This window comes from Coregonus clupeaformis, chromosome 36 (assembly GCF_020615455.1).
Source record: "Coregonus clupeaformis isolate EN_2021a chromosome 36, ASM2061545v1, whole genome shotgun sequence".
In the NCBI taxonomy this organism is placed as follows: Eukaryota; Metazoa; Chordata; class Actinopteri; order Salmoniformes; family Salmonidae; genus Coregonus; species Coregonus clupeaformis.
In genome coordinates, this window is record NC_059227.1 from 20,333,733 (window position 1) to 20,355,208 (window position 21,476).

At 42.5% G+C, this 21,476-nt stretch overlaps 1 protein-coding gene across 2 annotated transcripts in view; it reads left to right on the forward strand.

Annotated features, from left to right (window-relative positions):
* The first annotated feature begins 1,240 nt into the window (after nucleotides 1–1,240).
* Nucleotides 1,241–21,476, forward strand: part of LOC121552711 (protein stum homolog) — a 37,918-nt gene continuing 17,682 nt past the window's right edge. For both annotated transcript variants that reach the window (XM_041865723.2, XM_041865724.2), the window contains exon 1: nucleotides 1,241–1,571. In XM_041865723.2, coding sequence (XP_041721657.1) covers nucleotides 1,289–1,571 — 283 coding nt within the window. In that variant the 5' untranslated portion in view covers nucleotides 1,241–1,288. The remainder of the gene's footprint in view (nucleotides 1,572–21,476) is intronic.

Below are 21,476 nucleotides of genomic sequence, written 5' to 3' on the forward strand. Positions count from 1 at the left end.
GTTGCTATGGTGACCAATGAGCTAAGATAAGGCGGGGATTTGCCTAGCAGTGAATTTATAGATGGGCTGGAGCCAGTGGGTTTGGCGACGAATATGTAGTGAGGACCAGCCAACAAGAGCGTACAGGTCACAGTGGTGTGTAGTATATGGGGCTTTGGTGACAAAACGGATGGCACTGTGATAGACTACATCCAATTTGCTGAGAAGAGTGTTGGAGGCTATTTTGTAAATGACATCGCCGAAGTCAAGGATCGGTAGGATAGTCAGTTTTACGAGGGCATGTTTGGCAGCATGAGTGAAGGAGGCTTTGTTGCGAAATAGGAAGCCGATTCTAGATTTAACTTTGGATTGGAATAGCTTTGCAGCTGTTTCTGATTAATAAACAATGCCAGCAAACAAACCCAGCCATGAAACGAAACGTAGGCTGAAAAATTTGTATGTCATATTATAGGAAAAGACACCTTATTCACATGGATTTGCACGAAGTGGGCAGTTCGGATTTGTCACTTTCAAGCCCAACTATATCATACTTTGACTAAAACAATGACTTATTGACTTAAATCATTGTGCAACATCATGGTAAGCTCTGGCCATCGTCTTTCAGTTAAAAAAAGTGGCTTTCTACTGGTGTGGGCATTTTAAGTAACCTTCTGTCTTATGTAACCATACCAAATGTAACATATCATGCTAATTTGAATGTCCCGGATTTTCGTTTACTATGTTACGTTTAGTCCATGAGACCAGCCTGGTAAAACTATGCAAAGGAGCAGATGCTCAGTGCTTGCTAGTGATGTGCATTCCCAGTCTTTTCAGTGAGCCGGATTTTTTGGGTCCGTTTACCTAAAAGAGCCGTACATTTGGCCCCCAAACGGTTCTTCATTATGAACGGCTCTTTGTTCAGTAGCCTAGTGCTTAAAAAAATATGAAAAATAGAAACATTCTAATGTAAAGGCTAAAAAGTTGCCTAACGTTATGTCAGATTGTGAAATGTGAGTTAAAATAAAACATGTCGAAATGAAATGGCTTGCAAAAACACTACCTTTTGTTCCCGCAGTGAGGATTTACCGTCTTCAGAGAATGTTTTTAAAAATAAAATATACAGATAATGTCTCGAGCTCAAAAAACAGCAGTAGAAGTATGCAAATAAGGGAGTCAAATGAACGGCTCTTTCATAAATTCGATTCGGTTCCCAACATTCACCAAACAGAGCCATTCATAAAGAGCCTTTCGTTCTCGAACTTCCCATCTAAAGTGCTTGCGCGCCGCTTACGTACACACAGTCCATTTCATGCAGTTGGTCATTTTTGGAGAGGTGTGCTCGTCCTGTTTGCGCAAGGGAGTCTTTGACAGAGAGAGAATCAACAGTGATAAATATTTGATACTTTGCGTGTTTACGCTCAAGATGGACCAGAAAGACACCGAAATGAATGAAAAGGGAGTTACTTCTTCGACCAGTGGCGTTGTGGTCCAAGTAAGAGAGAAGAAAGGACCTTTGCGTGCAGCTATTCCGTACATGCCATTCCCAGTAGCTGTAATATGCCTATTTCTCAACACTTTTGTACCTGGTTTAGGTGAGTTTACACTTCGATTTAGCTACTTTTTAATCACATCATGTGTTGAAGTAACACTGTCGAAAACGTACAGTTTTATTTTTATTTTTTTATTTCACCTTTATTTAACCAGGTAAGCCAGTTGAGAACAGGTTCTCATTTACAACTGCGACCTGGCCAAGATAAAGCAAAGTAGTGCAATAAAAACAACACAGAGTTACATATGGGGTAAAAAAAAAACATAAAGTCAGAAATACAACAGAAAATATATATACAGTGTGTGCAAATGTAGCAAGTTATGGAGGTAAGGCAATAAATAGGCTATAGTGCAGAATAATTACAATAGTATTAACACTGGAATGCTAGATGTGCAAGAGATTATGTGCAAATAGAGATACTGGGGTGCAAAAGAGCAAAATAAATAACAATAAAAATAATATAATAATAATATGCCATTTAGCAGACGCTTTTATCCAAAGCGACTTACAGTCGTGCGTGCATACATTTTTGTGTATGGGTGGTCCCGGGGATCGAACCCACTACCTTGGCGTTACAAGCGCCGTGCTCTACCAGCTGAGCTACAGAGGACCACAATATAGGGATGAGGTAGTTGGGTGGGCTAATTTCAGATGGGCTGTGTACAGGTGCAGTGATCGGTAAGGTGCTCTGACAACTGATGCTTAAAGTTATTGAGGGAGATAAGAGTCTCCAGCTTCAGAGATTTTTGCAATTCGTTCCAGTCATTGGCAGCAGAGAACTGGAAGGAATGGCGGCCAAAGGAGGTGTTGGCTTTGGGAATGACCAGAGAGATATACCTGCTGGAGCGCAGACTACGGGTGGGTGCTGCTATGGTGACCAATGAGCTAAGATAAGGCGGGGATTTGCCTAGCAGTGATTTATAGATGGCCTGGAGCCAGTGGGTTTGACGACGAACATGTAGTGAGGACCAGCCAACAAGAGCATACAGGTCACAGTGGTGGGTAGTGTATGGGGCTTTGGAGACAAAACGGATGGCACTGTGATAGACTACATCCAATTTGCTGAGTAGAGTGTTGGAGGCTATTTTGTAAATGACATCGCCGAAGTCAAGGATCGGTAGGATAGTCAGTTTTACGAGGGCATGTTTGGCAGCATGAGTGAAGGAGGCTTTGTTGCGAAATAGGAAGCCGATTCTAGATTTAACTTTGGATTGGAGATTCTTTATGTGAGTCTGGAAGTTGAGTTTACAGTCTAACCAGACACCTAGATATTTGTAGTTGTCCACATACTCTAGGTCAGACCCGTCGAGAGTGGTGATTCTAGTCGGGTGGGCGGGTGCTAGCAGCGTTCGATTGAAAAGCATGCATTTAGTTTTACTAGTGTTTAAGAGCAGTTGAAGGCTACTGAAGGATTGTTGTATGGCATTGAAGCTCGTTTGGAGGTTTGTTAACACAGTGTCCAATGAAGGGCCAGATGTATACAAAATGGTGTCGTCTGCGTAGAGGTGGATCTGAGAGTCACCAGCAGCAAGAGCGACATCATTGATATACACGGAGAAAAGTGTCGGCCCAAGAATTGAACCCTGTGGCACCCCCATAGAGACTGCCATAGGTCCAGACAACAGGCCCTCCGATTTGACACACTGAACTCTATCTGAGAAGTAGTTGGTGAACCAGGCGAGGCAGTCATTTGAGAAACCAAGGCTATTTAGTCTGCCAATAAGAATGCGGTGGTTGACAGAGTCGAAAGCCTTGGCCAGGTCGATGAAGACGGCTGCACAGTACTGTCTATTATCAATCGCGGTTATAATATCGTTTAGGACCTTGAGCGTGGCTGAAGTGCACCCGTGACCAGCTCGGAAACCGGATTGCATAGCGGAGAAGGTACGGTGGTATTCGAAATGGTCGATGATCTGTTTGTTAACTTGGCTTTCGAATACTTTCGAAAGGCAGGGCAGGATGGATATAGGTCTGTAGCAGTTTGGATCTAGAGTGTCACCCCCTTTGAAGAGGGGATGACCGCGGCAGCTTTCAATCTCTGGGGATCTCAGACGTTATGAAAGAGAGGTTGAACAGACTAGTAATAGGGGTTGCGACAATTTCGGCGGCTAGTTTTAGAAAGAAAGGGTCCAGATTGTCTAGCCCAGCTGATTTGTAGGGGTCCAGATTTTGCAGCGCTTTCAAAACATCAGCTGTCTGAATTTGTGTGAAGTTGAAGCGGGGGGGGCATGGGCAAGTTGCAGCAGAGGGTGCAGAGTTGGTGGCCGGGTTAGTGGTAGCCAGATGGAAAGCATGGCCAGCTGTAGCAAAATGTTTGTTGAAATTCTCGATTATTGTAGATTTATCGGTGGTGATAGTGTTTCCTAGCCTCAGTGCAGTGGGCAGCTGGGAGGAAGTGCTCTTATTCTCCATGGACTTTACAGTGTCCCAAAACTTTTTGGAGTTAGTGCTACAGGATGCAAATTTCTGTTTGAAAAAAGTTAGCCTTTGCTTTCCTGACTGCTTGTGTATATTGGTTCCTAACTTCCCTGAAAAGTTGCATATCGCGGGGGCTATTTGATGCTAATGCTGTACGCCACAGGATGTTTTTGTGCTGGTCAAGGGCAGTCAAGTCTGAGGAGAACCAGGGGCTATATCGGTTCTTAGTTCTGTATTTTTGAATGGGGCATGTTTATTTAAGATTGAGAGGAAATTACTTTTAAGGAACAACCAGGCATCCTCTACTGACGGAATGAGATCTATATCCATCCAGGATACCTGGGCCAGGTCAATTAGGAAGGCCTCCTCGCTAAAGTGTTTTAGGGAGCGTTTGACAGTGATGAGGGGTGGTCGTTTGACCGCGGACCCGTTACGGACGCAGAGCAATAAGGCAGTGATCGCTGAGATCCTGGTTGAAGACAGCTGAGGTGTATTTAGAGGGTATGTTAGTCAGGATGATATCTATGAGGGTACCCATGTTTACGGATTTAGGGTTGTACCTGGTAGGTTCGTTGATAATTTGCGTGAGGTTGAGGGCATCTAGCTTGGATTGTAGGATGGCTGGGGTATTAAGCATATCCCAATTTAGGTCACCAAGCAGTACAAACTCTGAGGATAAATGGGGGCAATCAATTCACATATGGTGTCCAGGGCACAGCTGGGGGCTGAGGGGGGTCTGTAGCAAGCGGCAACAGTGAGAGACTTATTTCTGGAAAGGTGGATTTTTAGAAGTAGAAGCTCAAACTGTTTGGGCACAGACCTGGATAGTATGATGGAGCTCTGCAGGCTATCTCTACAGTAGATTGCAACTCCACCCCCTTTGGCAGTTCTATCTAGATGGAAAATGTTATAGTTGGGGATGGACATTTCAGAATTTTTGGTGGCCTTCCTGAGCCAGGATTCAGACACTGCTAGAACATCAGGGTTGGCAGAGTGTGCTAACGCAGTGAATAACTCAAACTTAGGAAGTAGACTTCTGATATTTATGTGCAAGAAACCAAGACTTTTGCGATTACAGAAGTCATCAAATGATAGAGCCTGGGGAGTAGGAGTGATACTGAGGGCTGCAGGGCCTGGGTTAGCCTCTACATCACCAGAGGAACAGAGGAGGACTAGAATAAGGATACGGCTAAAGGCTTTAAGAACTGGTCTTCTAGTGCGTTGGGTACATAGAATAAAGGGGGCAGATTTCCGGGTGTTATAGAAAAGATTCAGGGCATTATGTACAGACAAGGATATGGAAGGATATGAGTAAAGTGGAGGTAAACCTAAGCGTTGGGTAACAATGAAAGAGATAGTATCTCTAGAGGCATCAATTGAGTCGGTCTCTGAGTGTATGGGGGAGGGACAAAGGAGCTATCTAAGGCAGGTTTAGCTAGGCTGGGGGGTCTACAGTGATATAGTACAATTAGAAATAACCGAAACAACAATAAACGAACCATGTTTGGGCTGAGGCTAAACATAAACAGGATGTAGTACCGTAAAAAAGGAACAGTCCAGCAGATATCAGCTGTATAGCTGAGTTATCATAAGGTCCGGTGGTGAAGCACTTGTGAGTAAGAGGCCACGGATAGCGTGTGCTAGCGGGCCAGGGCTAGCAGATGGATGGAATCTTCGTGGTTAACGTCGTAACCACATCAGACGATTTCGTCGGCAGACCAGTCGTGTAGGATCGGCGGGGCTTCGTGTCAACACTAGGTGGTCCCGTCCGGTTGACAGAGAGGTAGATAGCCGGGAGATGGGCCTAGCTCAGGATGATTAGCCAGACCACAGCGTCCGTTTTGTTGTAGCCAGCTGGTAGCGATGAATCCGGAGTTAAAGGTCCAGTGATTCAGTGATTCCGGCGGAAAAACTGATATGATCTGGTTCGATAGCACGCTGTGCAGACTGGCCGAATATCCGGTGATCAATGTCCAATGATTAAAATTAATCCCGCGGAAAAAAATCCAATGTTTTGGGTGAAACACCGCTAGCTGTGGCTAATAGCAAGTAGCTAGTTCAGTAGCTAGTTCAGTTTAGTGAGTAAGAGGCCACGGATAGCGTGTGCTAGCGGGCCAGGGCTAGCCGATGGATGGAATCTTCGTGGTTAACGTCGTAACCACATCAGACGATTTCGTCGGCAGACCAGTCGTGTAGGATCGGCGGGGCTCCGTGTCAACACTAGGTGGTCCCGTCCGGTTGACAGAGAGGTAGATAGCCGGGAGATGGGCCTAGCTCAGGATGATTAGCCAGACCACAGCGTCCGTTTTGTTGTAGCCAGCTGGTAGCGATGAATCCGGAGTTAAAGGTCCAGTGATTCAGTGATTCCGGCGGAAAAACTGATATGTTCTGGGTCGATAACGCGCTGTGCAGACTGGCCGAATATCCGGTGATCAATGTCCAGTGATTAAAATTAATCCCGCGGGAAAAAATCCAATGTTCTGGGTGATGTTCAATGTTCTATAGCACTGTTTAGAATTTGATATTTGCATTTTTGCAAACGTTTTGCTGTCATCAGAACTTCGTTTTTATTATCACTGTATTTTATTATCATTTGGTAGCTATTTTTTGAATTTCGGAAATCACCGTTACGCACGACTGGGGTATATTCATTACGGAAACCGTTTAAGAACCAAATAGATGCAAACAGAGCAAACGGAACGAAACGGGGAGGGACCTACCAGAATTTGTCCAATAGAAACTCTCGTTTGCATTTTTCGTTTGGAGTAAACGGTTTCTATTGTAAAACGTTTTGTAAGCAACAGAATCGGCGTAATGATTACACCCCTGATGCTTGGAGCGCGGTTGTTTGCGCTAGGAGTAGCCTAAACAAAAAAACGATACCGTAAAACTGACAGAAGTGACTCTTTTGGTAAAGTTGACAACCTTGGGAGTTTGGACAGCATGGTGCGAACCAGTCCCCTGGATAGATGTTCCCTTCATTGCCAGTGATGGAAGAGAGGTTATTACTTTAAACAAAGCAAAAGACACATTAGTGATACAAACCCTTTCCGAAAAAGCAGGCGTCTGGCAAACAGTTGTGGCAAACCTTTGGCCACTTTGTCACATACAGTGAGGGAAAAAAGTATTTGATCCCCTGCTGATTTTGTACGTTTGCCCACTGACAAAGAAATGATCAGTCTATAATTTTAATGCTAGGTTTATTTGAACAGTGAGAGACAGAATAACAACAAAAAAATCCAGAAAAACGCATGTCAAAAATGTTATAAATTGATTTGCATTTTAATGAGGGAAATAAGTATTTGACCCCTTTGCAAAACATGACTTAGTACTTGGTGGCAAAACCCTTGTTGGCAATCACAGAGGTCAGATGTTTCTTGTAGTTGGCCACCAGGTTTGCACACATCTCAGGAGGGATTTTGTCCCACTCCTCTTTGCAGATCTTCTCCAAGTCATTAAGGTTTCGAGGCTGACGTTTGGCAACTCGAACCTTCAGCTCCCTCCACAGATTTTCTATGGGATTAAGGTCTGGAGACTGGCTAGGCCACTCCAGGACCTTAATGTGCTTCTTCTTGAGCTACTCCTGGCCGTGTGTTTTGGGTCATTGTCATGCTGGAATACCCATCCACGACCCATTTTCAATGCCCTGGCTGAGGGAAGGAGGTTCTCACCCAAGATTTGACGGTACATGGCCCCGTCCATCGTCCCTTTGATGCGGTGAAGTTGTCCTGTCCCCTTAGCAGAAAAACACCCCCAAAGCATAATGTTTCCACCTCCATGTTTGACGGTGGGGATGGTGTTCTTGGGTCATAGGCAGCATTCCTCCTCCTCCAAACACGGCGAGTTGAGTTGATGCCAAAGAGCTCCATTTTTGTCTCATCTGACCACAACACTTTCACCCAACACTTTCACTTATGTTCCCTTTATCTAATATTAGGTTTTGGTTGAAGATCTGATAACATTCAGTATCACAAATATGCAAAAGTAGAGAAAATTAGAAAGGGGGCAAATACTTTTTCATAGCACTGTAAATGTTGAAAGATATTAAAACAAACTGAAAGTCAATTTAACAGAGCTATAAATAGTGCCTTAAGAGCACATTAGCATTGTAATATGAAGGGGACGGGGAAATGGGATACCTAGTCAGTTGCACAACTGAATGCATTCAACTGAAATGTGTCTTTGCATTTAACCCAACCCCCCTGAATCAGAGACACTCATCGCTCATCCGTTCATTGATCTATTAATTCAGAGGAACACAAACATGTGCTTCTTCCAGTCACTTCTCACACTACATACAAGAGCAGATACTTATCCACTATTGTTCAGTGGAAAAAAATACATGCTCACAATCAGGGGTGAAAGTAGATTTAATTTCTTACTGGTACGGGACACAATTCTTTTTTTAAGACTACAAAAATTACAGTTTAGCCTACTCTGCTGACACTGACAAACAGATCAAAATGATGTTGTCTGATCCATATAAAATCGGCACACGAAAATATGACGACCATCTAACCTGGAGGAGGAAATTATTGTCCAAAAACAAACAAAAGTGGCACTGACCCAATGATAAAGACAGGGTATATGGCCGATGTTCTCTGCTGGTGCCAATAAGATAGGCTACTGTTCGCTCAATTAAGTTAAGAATTTGGAAAACTAAAAGACGGATTGGAGTCTTTTCATTGTCATCTTTTCACAGCAATAGCCATTTGCTTTCCAATCAGATTTTCCGCGATTGTATTTTTAAATACTGCGATATGCCTGGCTTTTCACTGACAGTTGCAACTCAACAATCATCTTGTTGGTATTTGCAGCGCGCGCTGCCCAAATTGTGGGCCCTTCCGACTGCAGGCTATGAGATTTAAAACAATCCACAGCTTTTTTTAAATAGAAGCTAATGATCCTCTGCGGCCAAATCATGCTTTCTGGTATAGTAGCATATTTTGAATGATTGTATTTATTTCTGTATAGACAACAGTAAGCTAATTAGGCTATAGAATTTTGGCAATTCAATTTACTTTAAGGAAACCTTAGCTTCCCATAGCCTTATGGAGACGCCAAAGCCTCTGCCTTTTAATGTGGCATAAACACAACCAGTCATGATGTTTTCATCTGATTGTCAAACAATCACTTAACAAAGGCGCTCCTGCAGGCTACCCACGCACATTCGTTCACTCACAAAATAATTTCAGCATCCAAACCTCAACAGTGAACTGTGCACCCGCAATTTGTTGAATGGAAAGAGACATCAGTTACAAAACACCTACGTGTATTGTAATGACATTCTGCGATTGTCATTAGGCCTACGCCTGAATTGATGCATCCACTGTTGTCCTTGAGCGCCTCGGTCTTGGCCACTCATCTCCGCCTTGTCCGTGAGTGTCTTTGCCACTCAACTCCGCCTTTACAAAATGTAAGTGTTCTCCTCAAACCACAACGCAATTTGGAACGTTTACCACCCGGTTTCCAGTCAATTCGCTAATCTTCAATGCGGCTGACATGCAGTAATGTTAAATAATGGTGTAATAGCCTATAGTTTTTTGGGCATGTTGTATTAATTGTGATAGGCTCACGTTTTACCGGTACCCCCACTATTTATTTTGCCGGGACGCCGTACCACCTTACTTTCACCCCTGCTCTCAACAGTCTTACTGCGGGGGATTCTGTTCCTGGCAGATGATACACTGTGGTCTGTATGAAAGTTGATATCAAACACATAATAGGACTTGAAGCACACATCCAGTGCCCCAAGCAATGTACCTTGCTCCAAAGCCTGTCCACTAATGACTGTAAATACCTGTGAGCAGTCCCCAAGAGCCAACATAAATGGGTAGGGGCTGGTCACCTCCGCCTGGCGCATGTACTCAACCATGTTGGTCCCAATCTTTTAGATAGAAATCATTCGATTTTAGAATATGAGGACTTGTGCAAAGCATGGAGGCACACTGACAATGCCATCACACACTATTTATTTTGTATACTATATAGCCATTTACACATTAATATAAACACCCAATCCCTGTTTGATGCCTACATCTTCCATTAATTTGGGGCTGAGGCTCATAGGTTCATTTACACGTCTTAGAGTGTGCAGTTAACCAATTTTGGAATGCTGTTCCTTTCATTCAAGGTTTACAAATGCTATCATCTAATTTCCCCACCAATCTCCCTATGCCTATCCACTATTTAAACTTACAGGCGGCAAGTCAAATAAGGACTTTCTGGTCTCTTCGAAGGTGGGTCGGAATGTCTTCCTGCCAGACTTGTAGACTGGTGACGGAAGGACCATTGGCAGAAGTCTTAAAGCAATGTCACGTTGTGCATCTGGAGAGAAGAATGTTTAGTGAATAACTTGATTGTTTCAGGCAAAAAATGAATGAGCATCTGAGGCACCACCAGCAGGGTCATTCCAAACTATACCTGCACTTCAAAGAGAAGATATTGGGCCTGCTTCTCTCGGCTGGCGAAGCAAATGTTTTGTCCTTGAAGACGGCGATCCAGTTCTCAGTGAGTTTCCCTGAGCAGTCCAGGTTTAAAATGGAGAAGTCCTAAGCAATCTGTAGTAAGGCTTAGAAACAATGACTTTTCCATTGCAGTTAATCATTAGACTGGCTAAAACCTAACTTTCGAAGTCCTCCTGACCTCAGTCTGGAATGGCTCTTTAATGTTTTCGGCACAATGCGTCAATAATGAAGGGGGCTGTGCTTTCACTGGTTGGCTCTCCTCTGTGTCTTTCTCACTCAAACACCCACACGTACAGCCACACTCAACACCCGAACGCTGCTCCCTTGTATTACCATGGTTGGATTTTCAAATCCAAACAATGGGAGGTCTCAACCCAAGGAAGAAACTAACATTTGAGAGAACCAATCAAACCCTGTCGCACAATTTAGGAGTACATAAACAAACAGCTTCCTTTTCAGACCAGTGTGGTCACAGCTCTCCCTGCACTGAGTCCCGTGGGTTAGGCTAGTTAATCACAGTAAACAGAATCAAATTCGAGTCTAATGTTTCTGTAAACAATTTAACCCACCATGCCTGGAGTATCCAGCAGACGCGAATACTCTCAAACTATCTCGACTGTCTTGGCCCCATTCTGTCTGGTCCTCTGAGCCCGCTGGATCGTGGTCTATTTCATGTACTCCGCAACTTTGTTTGCCGGCCAGATGTTGTTCTTCAGCCACTTGGTCATCTGGGCTGCCCTCTCACATTTGACTCTGTTGTGAGCACAAAGTATTCAATTAATTATAAATTCCTTTTAACAATCAGTTTTCAAAATAAACAGCAAATCTTTCAACATGTACCTGGCAAGACCCGGCTACTGCTCAAGCTTGGTGTGTCGCTTGGTGTGTCCACAGTCCTATGTATTCACGTGTGTGTCCCGAGGACCTTCCCTCGTATATAAAAAAGGTGGCATTTACAGAATACTCACTGCGTGTAAGGCTTTTGTGTTCTTCTTTAACTTTAGGCTATAGTGGAGTCGTCCAAAAGCAAGAGTGTTTCCTGCAGTGGAGGCTGCTGAGGGGAGGACAGCTCATATTAATGGCTGGAACGGAGCAGATGGAATGGCATCAAACATATGGAAACCATGTATTTGATACCATTCCACCAATTCCGCTCCAGCCATTACCATGAGCCCGTCCTCCCCAATTAAGATGCCACCAACCTCCTGTGGTTTCCTGGTCTATCTCCGCTGAAAAAGAGATAGGGGGTACCTAGTCAGTTGCACAACTGAATGCATTTAACCGAAATGTGTCTTCCGCATTTAACCCAACCCCTCTGAATCAGAGAGATCATGGGGAGGGGGCTGCCTTAATCGACACGGGGAGCAGTTGTTGTGGGTTAACTGCCTTGCTCAAGGGGAAGATTTTTCCACCTTGCTGGCTCGGGGATTTGAACCAGCGACCTTTCTGTTACTGGCCCAACGCTCTTAAACGCTAGGCTTAACCGCTTGGGGGGAGAATTTAAGGAATAGTTTCACCCACATTTCTAAATGACATACTTTGAGCAGGGAAGGGTTGATAAGACAGGTCAAATGGTTGAAGAAAGGCAAGGGAGTGAGGAAAGAGCTAAATGAACAGGGGCGGTAGTAACTTCAAGGTTATAAAGACAGGCCTATTACCGGCAGGTTATCGGTTCGAACCCCTAGATGCATGCAGGGAAATCTGCAGGGAGTGAGTCGGCAGCCAAAGGGTTACCAGGTACAATATCTATGTATACTACCTACTGCTGTTGTGCCCTTGAGCAAGGCACTTTACCCCTAATTGTCAGGAGGGGGTGCTGGGCTGGCAATAGGTCCATCTGTCTTTCAAATCAAATCAAATAAAATGTTATTTGTCACATACACATGTTTAGCAGATGTTATTGCGCGTGTAGCAAAATGCTTGTGCTTCTACCTCCGACAGTGCAGTAATATCTAACAAGTAATGTCTCACAATTTCACAACATATACCCAATACACACAAATCTAAGTAAGGAATGGAATTAAGAATATATACATATATGGACGAGCAATGACAGAGCGGCATGGACTAAGATACAGTAGAATATTATATCTTTGTACAGATGCCACTGTACCGTATCTGGAGCATGGAGTTAGAGGAGCTGGAGTAAGAGTAATGGGATCTGTATAGTAATGATTTCCAGTTTCTCAGGGGAATGGCACACTGCATGCACCACGCAGCATCAACATAACATTGATCTCCACACTATCCTCCACTGAACCTAATGAGCCCAGGCCCCAGAGATCCCTTTCATATCAGGCACATCTCAAAGGAAAGGACACAGGAGCGACTCGGGACCCTGTTAAAATAACTACTGCGTCTGAGTCACTGTTATTATTTGATCATTTTTCTATTCAGTATCTGTTTCCTCAGAGCCAGGCGGAGGCTACACCCAGTCTGTCTTAGTCTAATTACAGATTCATGTATCCATGGTTATTGACCACAGTTATTGACCGTCATGCAAGTGACACTCCATGAGTTCTCTGGCCCGAGTACTAGTTATGACATGTCCGTCCTTAGACTGTGTGGTGATTCAATGGCACTGAGTGTGTAACATTAGAAATGTGTCTCCCCATGTGACATATCTGTGGCATCCCAGTAATGTCGTTGTGTGCCTGGCTGGCCCAGATGTCATGGGGTGGTCGGGTCCATCGTTTGGACCCGACCACCACCAGTGAAAAAGAGCTGTCCTCCCCTCAGTCAGGACTGGCTGTACTGAGCATTGAGACTGAGACTGCCAACTGCAGTCGCTTTCCCAGTTCCCATGTCACCCAGCAGCAGCTGAGGTTTTGTCCCATCGTCAGTCTGAGTCTTGTTGTTGTGATTGGACACATGCCCTGGCTGGCATTGCTGTCTCATCAGCCTGTTTACACTGAAACAGGCTACAGCATCTTCACACCACCTTAACACCGCAAGGCCATCACATCAACTGGGATGTCCACATGTCCCACGACTGAAAGAAAATAAATACATGTAGCCACATTCACAGGAGCTGGGCAAAACTTAGTTGATATTTTTATTATTATGAGGGAGTGATCATTCTGGAGCCCAGATTTAGACTGGTCTCTGTCTACCAGAGATGAGGAGCAGAGAGCTGATGCCAAATAGAATGTATCTGAGTGCTAAATGCAAAGGCACATCTCTTCCCATCTTGAGTCAGTGAGCCATATCTAACACACCCTGTCCTTATATTTTCTGTAATTGCTAGTGGCATGTGCTGTGTGCCAAATTAAGTTAAACGAAATCTCGTTAATTGGCACTGGATTTAATATGGCTGTAATTGAAATAAATATATATATTTTAAATCCTTTGCTGAACTGACGAAATAAATTAACATCTGCTGGCATGTTTATTAGCACGTCACCAGCAGCTTTCTAGAGAGAGATAACCAAGCGGAATATTAATATTTAATTTTAATTAGGCTGCCTTGAGAGGAAGATCAGATAGTGTGCGGACTGCGGACAGAGGGATGGGGATTAATTGGCTGAGGGAAATGGCATTAGTTTTCATTCCCTGTGATCCTTATCTGTTTGGCAAGGCTGGTCCAATTTGAATTCAGTTTCCCTATAAGCTCTTGCCTTTCATACTTCAGTCGAGATCAAAGACTGTTCATAGGAATACCCTTCAAAGATATGCCAATGGAAAATGTTAAAATGAGACTTTGGTATCAGCTATTTTAACTGTTCAGCACAGACCTGTCCTAATTGTAGGCTACATAAAGGTATCTAAAAGTAAATACAGTATATTCGATGAAACAAATATATATATATATATATATATATATATATATACAGTGGGGAGTACAAGTATTTGATACACTGCCGATTTTGCAGGTTTTCCTACTTACAAAGCATGTAGTGGTCTGTAATTTTTATCATAGGTACACTTCAACTGTGAGAGACGGAATCTAAAACAAAAATCCAGAAAATCACATTGTATGATTTTTAAGTAATTCATTTGCATTTTATTGCATGACATAAGTATTTGATCACCTACCAACCAGTAAGAATTCCGGCTCTCACAGACCTGTTAGTTTTTCTTTAAGAAGCCCTCCTGTTCTCCACTCATTACCTGTATTAACTGCACCTGTTTGAACTCGTTACCTGTATAAAAGACACCTGTCCACACACTCAATCAAACAGACTCCAACCTCTCCACAATGGCCAAGACCAGAGAGCTGTGTAAGGACATCAGGGGATACAATTGTAGACCTGCACAAGGCTGGGATGGGCTACAGGACAATAGGCAAGCAGCTTGGTGAGAAGGCAACAACTGTTGGCGCAATTATTAGAAAATGGAAGAAGTTTAAGATGACGGTCAATCACCCTCGGTCTGGGGCTCCATGCAAGATCTCACCTCGTGGGGCATCAATGATCATGAGGAAGGTGAGGGATCAGCCCAGAACTACACGGCAGGACCTGGTCAATGACCTGAAGAGAGCTGGGACCACAGTTTCAAAGAAAACCATTAGTAACACACTACACCGTCATGGATTAAAATCCTGCAGCGCACGCAAGGTCCCCCTGCTCAAGCCAGCGCATGTCCAGGCCCGTCTGAAGTTTGTCAATGACCATCTGGATGATCCAGAGGAGGAATGGGAGAAGGTCATGTGGTCTGATGAGACAAAAATAGAGCTTTTTGGTCTAAACTCCACTCGCCGTGTTTGGAGGAAGAAGAAGGATGAGTACAACCCCAAGAACACCATCCCAACCGTGATGCATGGAGGTGGAAACATCATTCTTTGGGGATGCTTTTCTGCAAAGGGGACAGGACGACTGCACCGTATTGAGGGGAGGATGGATGGGGCCATGTATCGCGAGATCTTGGCCAACAACCTCCTTCCCTCAGTAAGAGCATTGATGATGGGTCGTGGCTGGGTCTTCCAGCATGACAACGACCCGAAACACACAGCCAGGGCAACTAAGGAGTGGCTTCGTAAGAAGCATCTCAAGGTCCTGGAGTGGCCTAGCCAGTCTCCAGACCTGAACCAAATAGAAAATCTTTGGAGGGAGCTGAAAGTCCGTATTGCCCAGCGACAGCCCCGAAACCTGAAGGATCTGGAGAAGGTCTGTATGGAGGAGTGGGCCAAAATCCCTGCTGCAGTGTGTGCAAACCTGGTCAAGACCTACACGAAACGTATGATCTCTGAAATTGCATTCAAAGGTTTCTGTACCAAATATTAAGTTCTGCTTTTCTGATGTATCAAATACTTAAGTCATGCAATAAAATGCAAATTAATTACTTAAAAATCATACAATGTGATTTTCTGGATTTTTGTTTTAGATTCCGTCTCTCATAGTTGAAGTGTACCTATGATAAAAATTACAGACCTCTACATGCTTTGTAAGTAGGAAAACCTGCAAAATCGGCAGTGTATCAAATACTTGTTCTCCCCACTGTATATATATATATATATATATATAATTTTTTTTTTCTTAGGGGGTAGATTAGCTTTATTATTGCAGATAGATTGTAACTTCCATCAGTGTAATTGTCTGCATCACTTCCAATCCCACATATGTTTTTTCCCCGCAAATATATATATACGTTAATATACGTTCAAAAGTTTGGGGTCACTTAGAAATGTCCTTGTTTTCGAAAGAAAAGCAATTTTTTTGTCCATTAAAATAACATCAAATTGATCAGAAATACAGTGTAGACATTGTTAATGTTGTAAATGGCTATTGTAGCTGGAAACAGCTGATTTTTTATGGAATATCTACATATGCATACAGAGGCCCATTATCAGCAACCATCAGTCCTGTGTTCCAATGGCACGCTGTGTTTGCTAATGTAAGTTTATCATTTTAAAAGGCTAATTGATCATTAGAAAACCCTTTTGCAATTATATTAGCAGAGCTGAAAACTGTTGTATAGGAGTAAACTAGTGAACAACAACGCTTAGGCCTCTACTTGCTTATACATACTATATACATTTTATGGACACAGTCAATTTTACAATAATTATATTTTGTTTGTTTTTACTCCTGAACTTCCTCTACCCTCAACCTCTCCGATCATTTTCATGATGTCCATCCGGTTTGCCTCTACATGCCATATCCCTCAAACTGTGCTCTTTTTCACAAATGTTCTCAACCTATATACTTATTATGAAGACAGTATGTTTAACATGAGTTATTTTGTTGTTATTAGTTGTTATTAGTCCCAACCTTCAGCTCCATTCAACCCCTCCCATCTATCTCTTAACACCATCCATATTGGATTTCTACTTGCCATATATTTCTCAACTGTACTGTGATGTTTCACAAAAGTTCTGAGCCCTTCTATTCTCAGTTTTTACAGATTGTAAATTGAAAATAAACATTTTTGCTAAAAGTATCATTAGATTATTGATCGATTGACAATGACTTTTCAGATCACCCAGTAGTGCTATCTGCAGGGTTAACTCCAGGTAAATATTGCAATCCTTTAGCCATTCCTGGACCTGTGACCAAAAAGGCTACAAATGGACAGCACCAAAACAAATGATCTAATGATTCTGTCTCTTCGCAGCAAAATCTGCAGAGCTGGGAAGATTGTATCCCCATATAAAAAACATTATATTGGTTGCAATAATTTTGTATAATAATTTTATAATAAAGTTTTGAATCTGGCGTCGTTTTGCGTATCAGTTCATAAACCATTTGCCATGGAATCGGTACGTAAAAAATCTCTTCCCAACTATTTTGCAATCTATATGGGACAGCTGTCAATCATTTGGTCCTTAAATGAAACTGGTATACTTTTTTATTTTTCAAAATTTTCTTTAACCAATTATGGTCTTAAATGCAGGGCCGACAGACAAGTCCCTTACCTTTTCCCCCTTCCACTTTCCTCTTCCATGTTTGCGGTAATGCTACAATAATTTGGTTGTAATTTTGGATATAGCAGACATTTCCATATGTTTTTGTTAGCTGCATGTGCGACATAATTCTACCAGTTCTACCAATGATATAATTTACGAAGATTATACCTTTTTTAAACATTTTTTCCAAAAATAATGGTTTTTTAACAATTAGTATATTTGAGTTTAACCACAATATTTGTTGCATTATTTGTTCTGTCGTTTCTGGAGGATTAAATTGAAATGGCAACCAACTTTCTATGGCTTGTTTAAGAAATAGTGATATTTGGGAGATTATTTCCTTTTCAAATAACTGAAAGTGAGAGGTTGTAATCTGAATAAAGGAAAAGGGCCATTATTGAACATGGGGTGAGACAATCTTACTAATTTGCTAGAGAACCAGTTCGGATTTAAGTATAACTTTTGTATGACCGAAGCTTTTAGTGGTCTAATGCTTTAATATTTAATAATTTCTGTCCTCTGAATTCATATTCATTATATACAGTTGAAGTCAGAAGTTTACATACACTTAGGTTGGAGTCATTAAAACTCGTTTTTCAACCACTCCACACATTTCTTGTTAACAAACTATAGTTTTGGCAAGTCGGTTAGGACATCTACAGTAAGGGAAAAAAGTATTTGATCCCCTGCTGATTTTGTACGTTTTCCCACTGACAAAGACATGATCAGTCTATAATTTTAATGGTAGGTTTATTTGAACAGTGAGAGACAGAATAACAACAAAACAATCCAGAAAAACGCACGTCAAAAATGTTATGAATTGATTTGCATTTTAATGAGGGAAATAAGTATTTGACCCCTCTGCAAAACATGACTTAGTACTTGGTGGCAAAACCCTTGTTGGCAATCACAGAGGTCAGACGTTTCTTGTAGTTGGCCACCAGGTTTGCACACATCTCAGGAGGGATTTTGTCCCACTCCTCTTTGCAGATCTTCTCCAAGTCATTAAGGTTTCGAGGCTGACGTTTGGCAACTCGAACCTTCAGCTCCCTCCACAGATTTTCTATGGGATTAAGGTCTGGAGACTGGCTAGGCCACTCCAGGACCTTAATGTACTTCTTCTTGAGCCACTCCTTTGTTGCCTTTGCCCTGTGTTTTGGGTCATTGTCATGCTGGAATACCCATCCACGGCCCATTTTCAATGCCCTGGCTGAGGGACGGAGGTTCTCACCCAAGATTTGACGGTACATGGCCCCGTCCATCGTCCCCTTTGACGCGGTGAAGTTGTCCTGTCCCCTTAGCAGAAAAACACCCCCAAAGCATAATGTTTCCACCTCCATGTTTGACGGTGGGGATGGTGTTCTTGGGGTCATAGGCAGCATTCCTCCTCCTCCAAACATGACGAGTTGAGTTGATGCCAAAGAGCTCGATTTTGGTCTCATCTGACCACAACACTTTCACCCAGTTCTCCTCTGAATCATTCAGATGTTCATTGGCAAACTTCAGACGGGCCTGTATATGTGCTTTCTTGAGCAGGGGGACCTTGCAGGCGCTGCAGGATTTCAGTCCTTCACTGCGTAGTGTGTTACCAATTGTTTTCTTGGTGACTATGGTCCCAGCTGCCTTGAGATCATTGACAAGATCCTCCTGTGTAGTTCTGGGCTGATTCCTCACCGTTCTCATGATCAGTGCAACTCCCCAAGGTGAGATCTTGCATGGAGCCCCAGGCCGAGGGAGATTGACAGTCTTTTGTGTTTCTTCCATTTGCGAATAATCGCACCAACTGTTGTCACCTTCTCACCAAGCTGCTTGACGATGGTCTTGTAGCCCATTCCAGCCTTGTGTAGGTCTACAATCTTGTCCCTGACATCCTTGGATAGCTCTTTGGTCTTGGCCATGGTGGAGAGTTTGGAATCTGATTGATTGATTGCTTCTGTGGACAGAGTGTGCTCCTAATCTCAGCTTGTTACCTGTATAAAAGACACCTGGGAGCCAGAAATCTTTTTGATTGAGAGGGGGTCAAATACTTATTTCCCTCATTAAAATGCAAATCAATTTATAACATTTTTGACATGCGTTTTTCTGGAGTTTTTGGTTGTTATTCTGTCTCTCACTGTTCAAATAAACCTACCATTAAAATTATAGACTGATCATTTCTTTGTCAGTGGGCAAACGTACAAAATCAGCAGGGGATCAAATACTTTTTTCCCTCACTGTACTTTGTTCATGACACAAGTAATTTTTGCAACAATTGTTTTCAGACAGATTATTTCACTTATAATTCACTTTATCACAATTCAAGTGGGTCAGAAGTTTACATACACTAAGTTGACTGTGACTTTAAACAGCTTGGAAAATTCCAAAAAATGATGTCATGGCTTTAGAAGCTTCTGATAGGCTAATTGACATCATTTCAGTAAATTGGAGGTGTACCTGTGGCTGTATTTCAAGGCCTACCTTAAAACTCAGTGCCTCTTTGCTTGACATGGGAAAATGAAAAGAAATCAGCCAAGACCTCAGAAAAATAATTGTAGACCTCCACAAGTCTAGTTCATCCTTGGGAGCAATTTCCAAACGCCTGAAGGTACCACGTTCATCTGTACAAACAATAGTATGCAAGTATAAACACCATGGGACCACGCAGCCGTCATACCGGTCAGGTAGGAGACGCATTCTGTCTCCTAGAGATAAAAGTAAATCAATCCCAGAACAACAGCAAAGGACATTGTGAAGATGCTGGAGGAAACAGTTTCAAAAGTATCTATATCCACAGTAAAACGAGTCCTATAGCGACATAACCTAAAAGGCCGCTCAGCAAGGAAGAATCCACTGCTCCAAAACCACCATAAAAAAGCCAGACTACGGTTTGCAACTGCACATGGGGACAAAGATTGTACTTTTTGGAGAAATGTCCTCTGTTCTGATGAAACAAAAATAGAACTGTTTGGCCATAATGACCATCGTTATGTTTGGAGGAAAAAGGGGGTACTTGCAAGCCGAAGAACACCATCCCAAACGTGAAGCACGGGGGTGGCAGCATCATGCTGTGGGGGTGCTTTACTGCAGGAGGGACTGGTGCACTTCACAAAATAGATGGCATCATGAGGAAGAAAAATTATGTGGATATATTGAAGCAACATCTCAAGACTTCAGTCAGGAAGTTAAAGCTTGGTCGCAAATGGGTCTTCCAAATGGACAATGACCCCAAGCATACTTCCAAAGTTGTGGCAAAATGGCTTAAGGACAACAAAGTCAAGGTATTGGAGTGGCCATCACAAAGCCCTGCCCTTAATCCTATAGAAAATGTGTGGGCAGAACTGAAAAAGCGTGTGCGAACAAGGAGGCCTACAAACCTGACTCAGTTACACCAGCTCTGTCAGGAGGAATGGGCCAGAATTCACCCAACTTATTGTGGGAAGCTTGTGGAAGGCTACCCGAAACGTTTGACCCAAGTTGAACAATTTAAAGGCAATGCTACTAAATACTAATTGAGTGTATGTAAACTTCTGACCCACTGGGAATGTGATGAAAGAAATAAAAGCTGAAATAAATCATTCTCTCTGCTATTATTCTGACATTTCACATTCTTAAAATATAGTGGTGATCCTAACTGACCTAAAACAGGGAATTTTTACTGGGATTAAATGTCAGGAATTGTGAAAAACTGAGTTTAAATGTATTTGGCTAAGGTGTATGTAAACTTCCGACTTCAAATGTAAATAGGCCCGTTTAATTTTGTTTGGCTTGCCATTCCAAATAAAATGGAATATTTTTTTTCTCATATAAAAAAACTGTTCGCTAGGCATAGGCAAGACCATAAGCAAATAGGTAATCTGGGATGATACTAAAGAGTTAATCAGGGTTATTTTTCCACTAATAGACAGGTATTTACCTTTCCATGGTAGCAAGATCTTATCTATTTTTGCTAACTTTCTATTAAAATGTATTGGAGTGAGATCATTTATTTATTTTGGGATATGTATTCAGAGTATATCCACATCACCATCAGACCATTTTATTGGTAAACTACACGGTAATGTTAAAATTGAATTTTTTTGTGATCCAATACGTAATATAGTAAATGTATCTAGATCCTCTATGCGGATGTGGAGGGATTCAAGTTGTGGATTTGAAAGAAAACATGACACCTTTGTTTTAAGCCCTGGATTTCTAATCCCTTGATATTATTGTTGGATCTGATTTTAATAGCTAACATTTC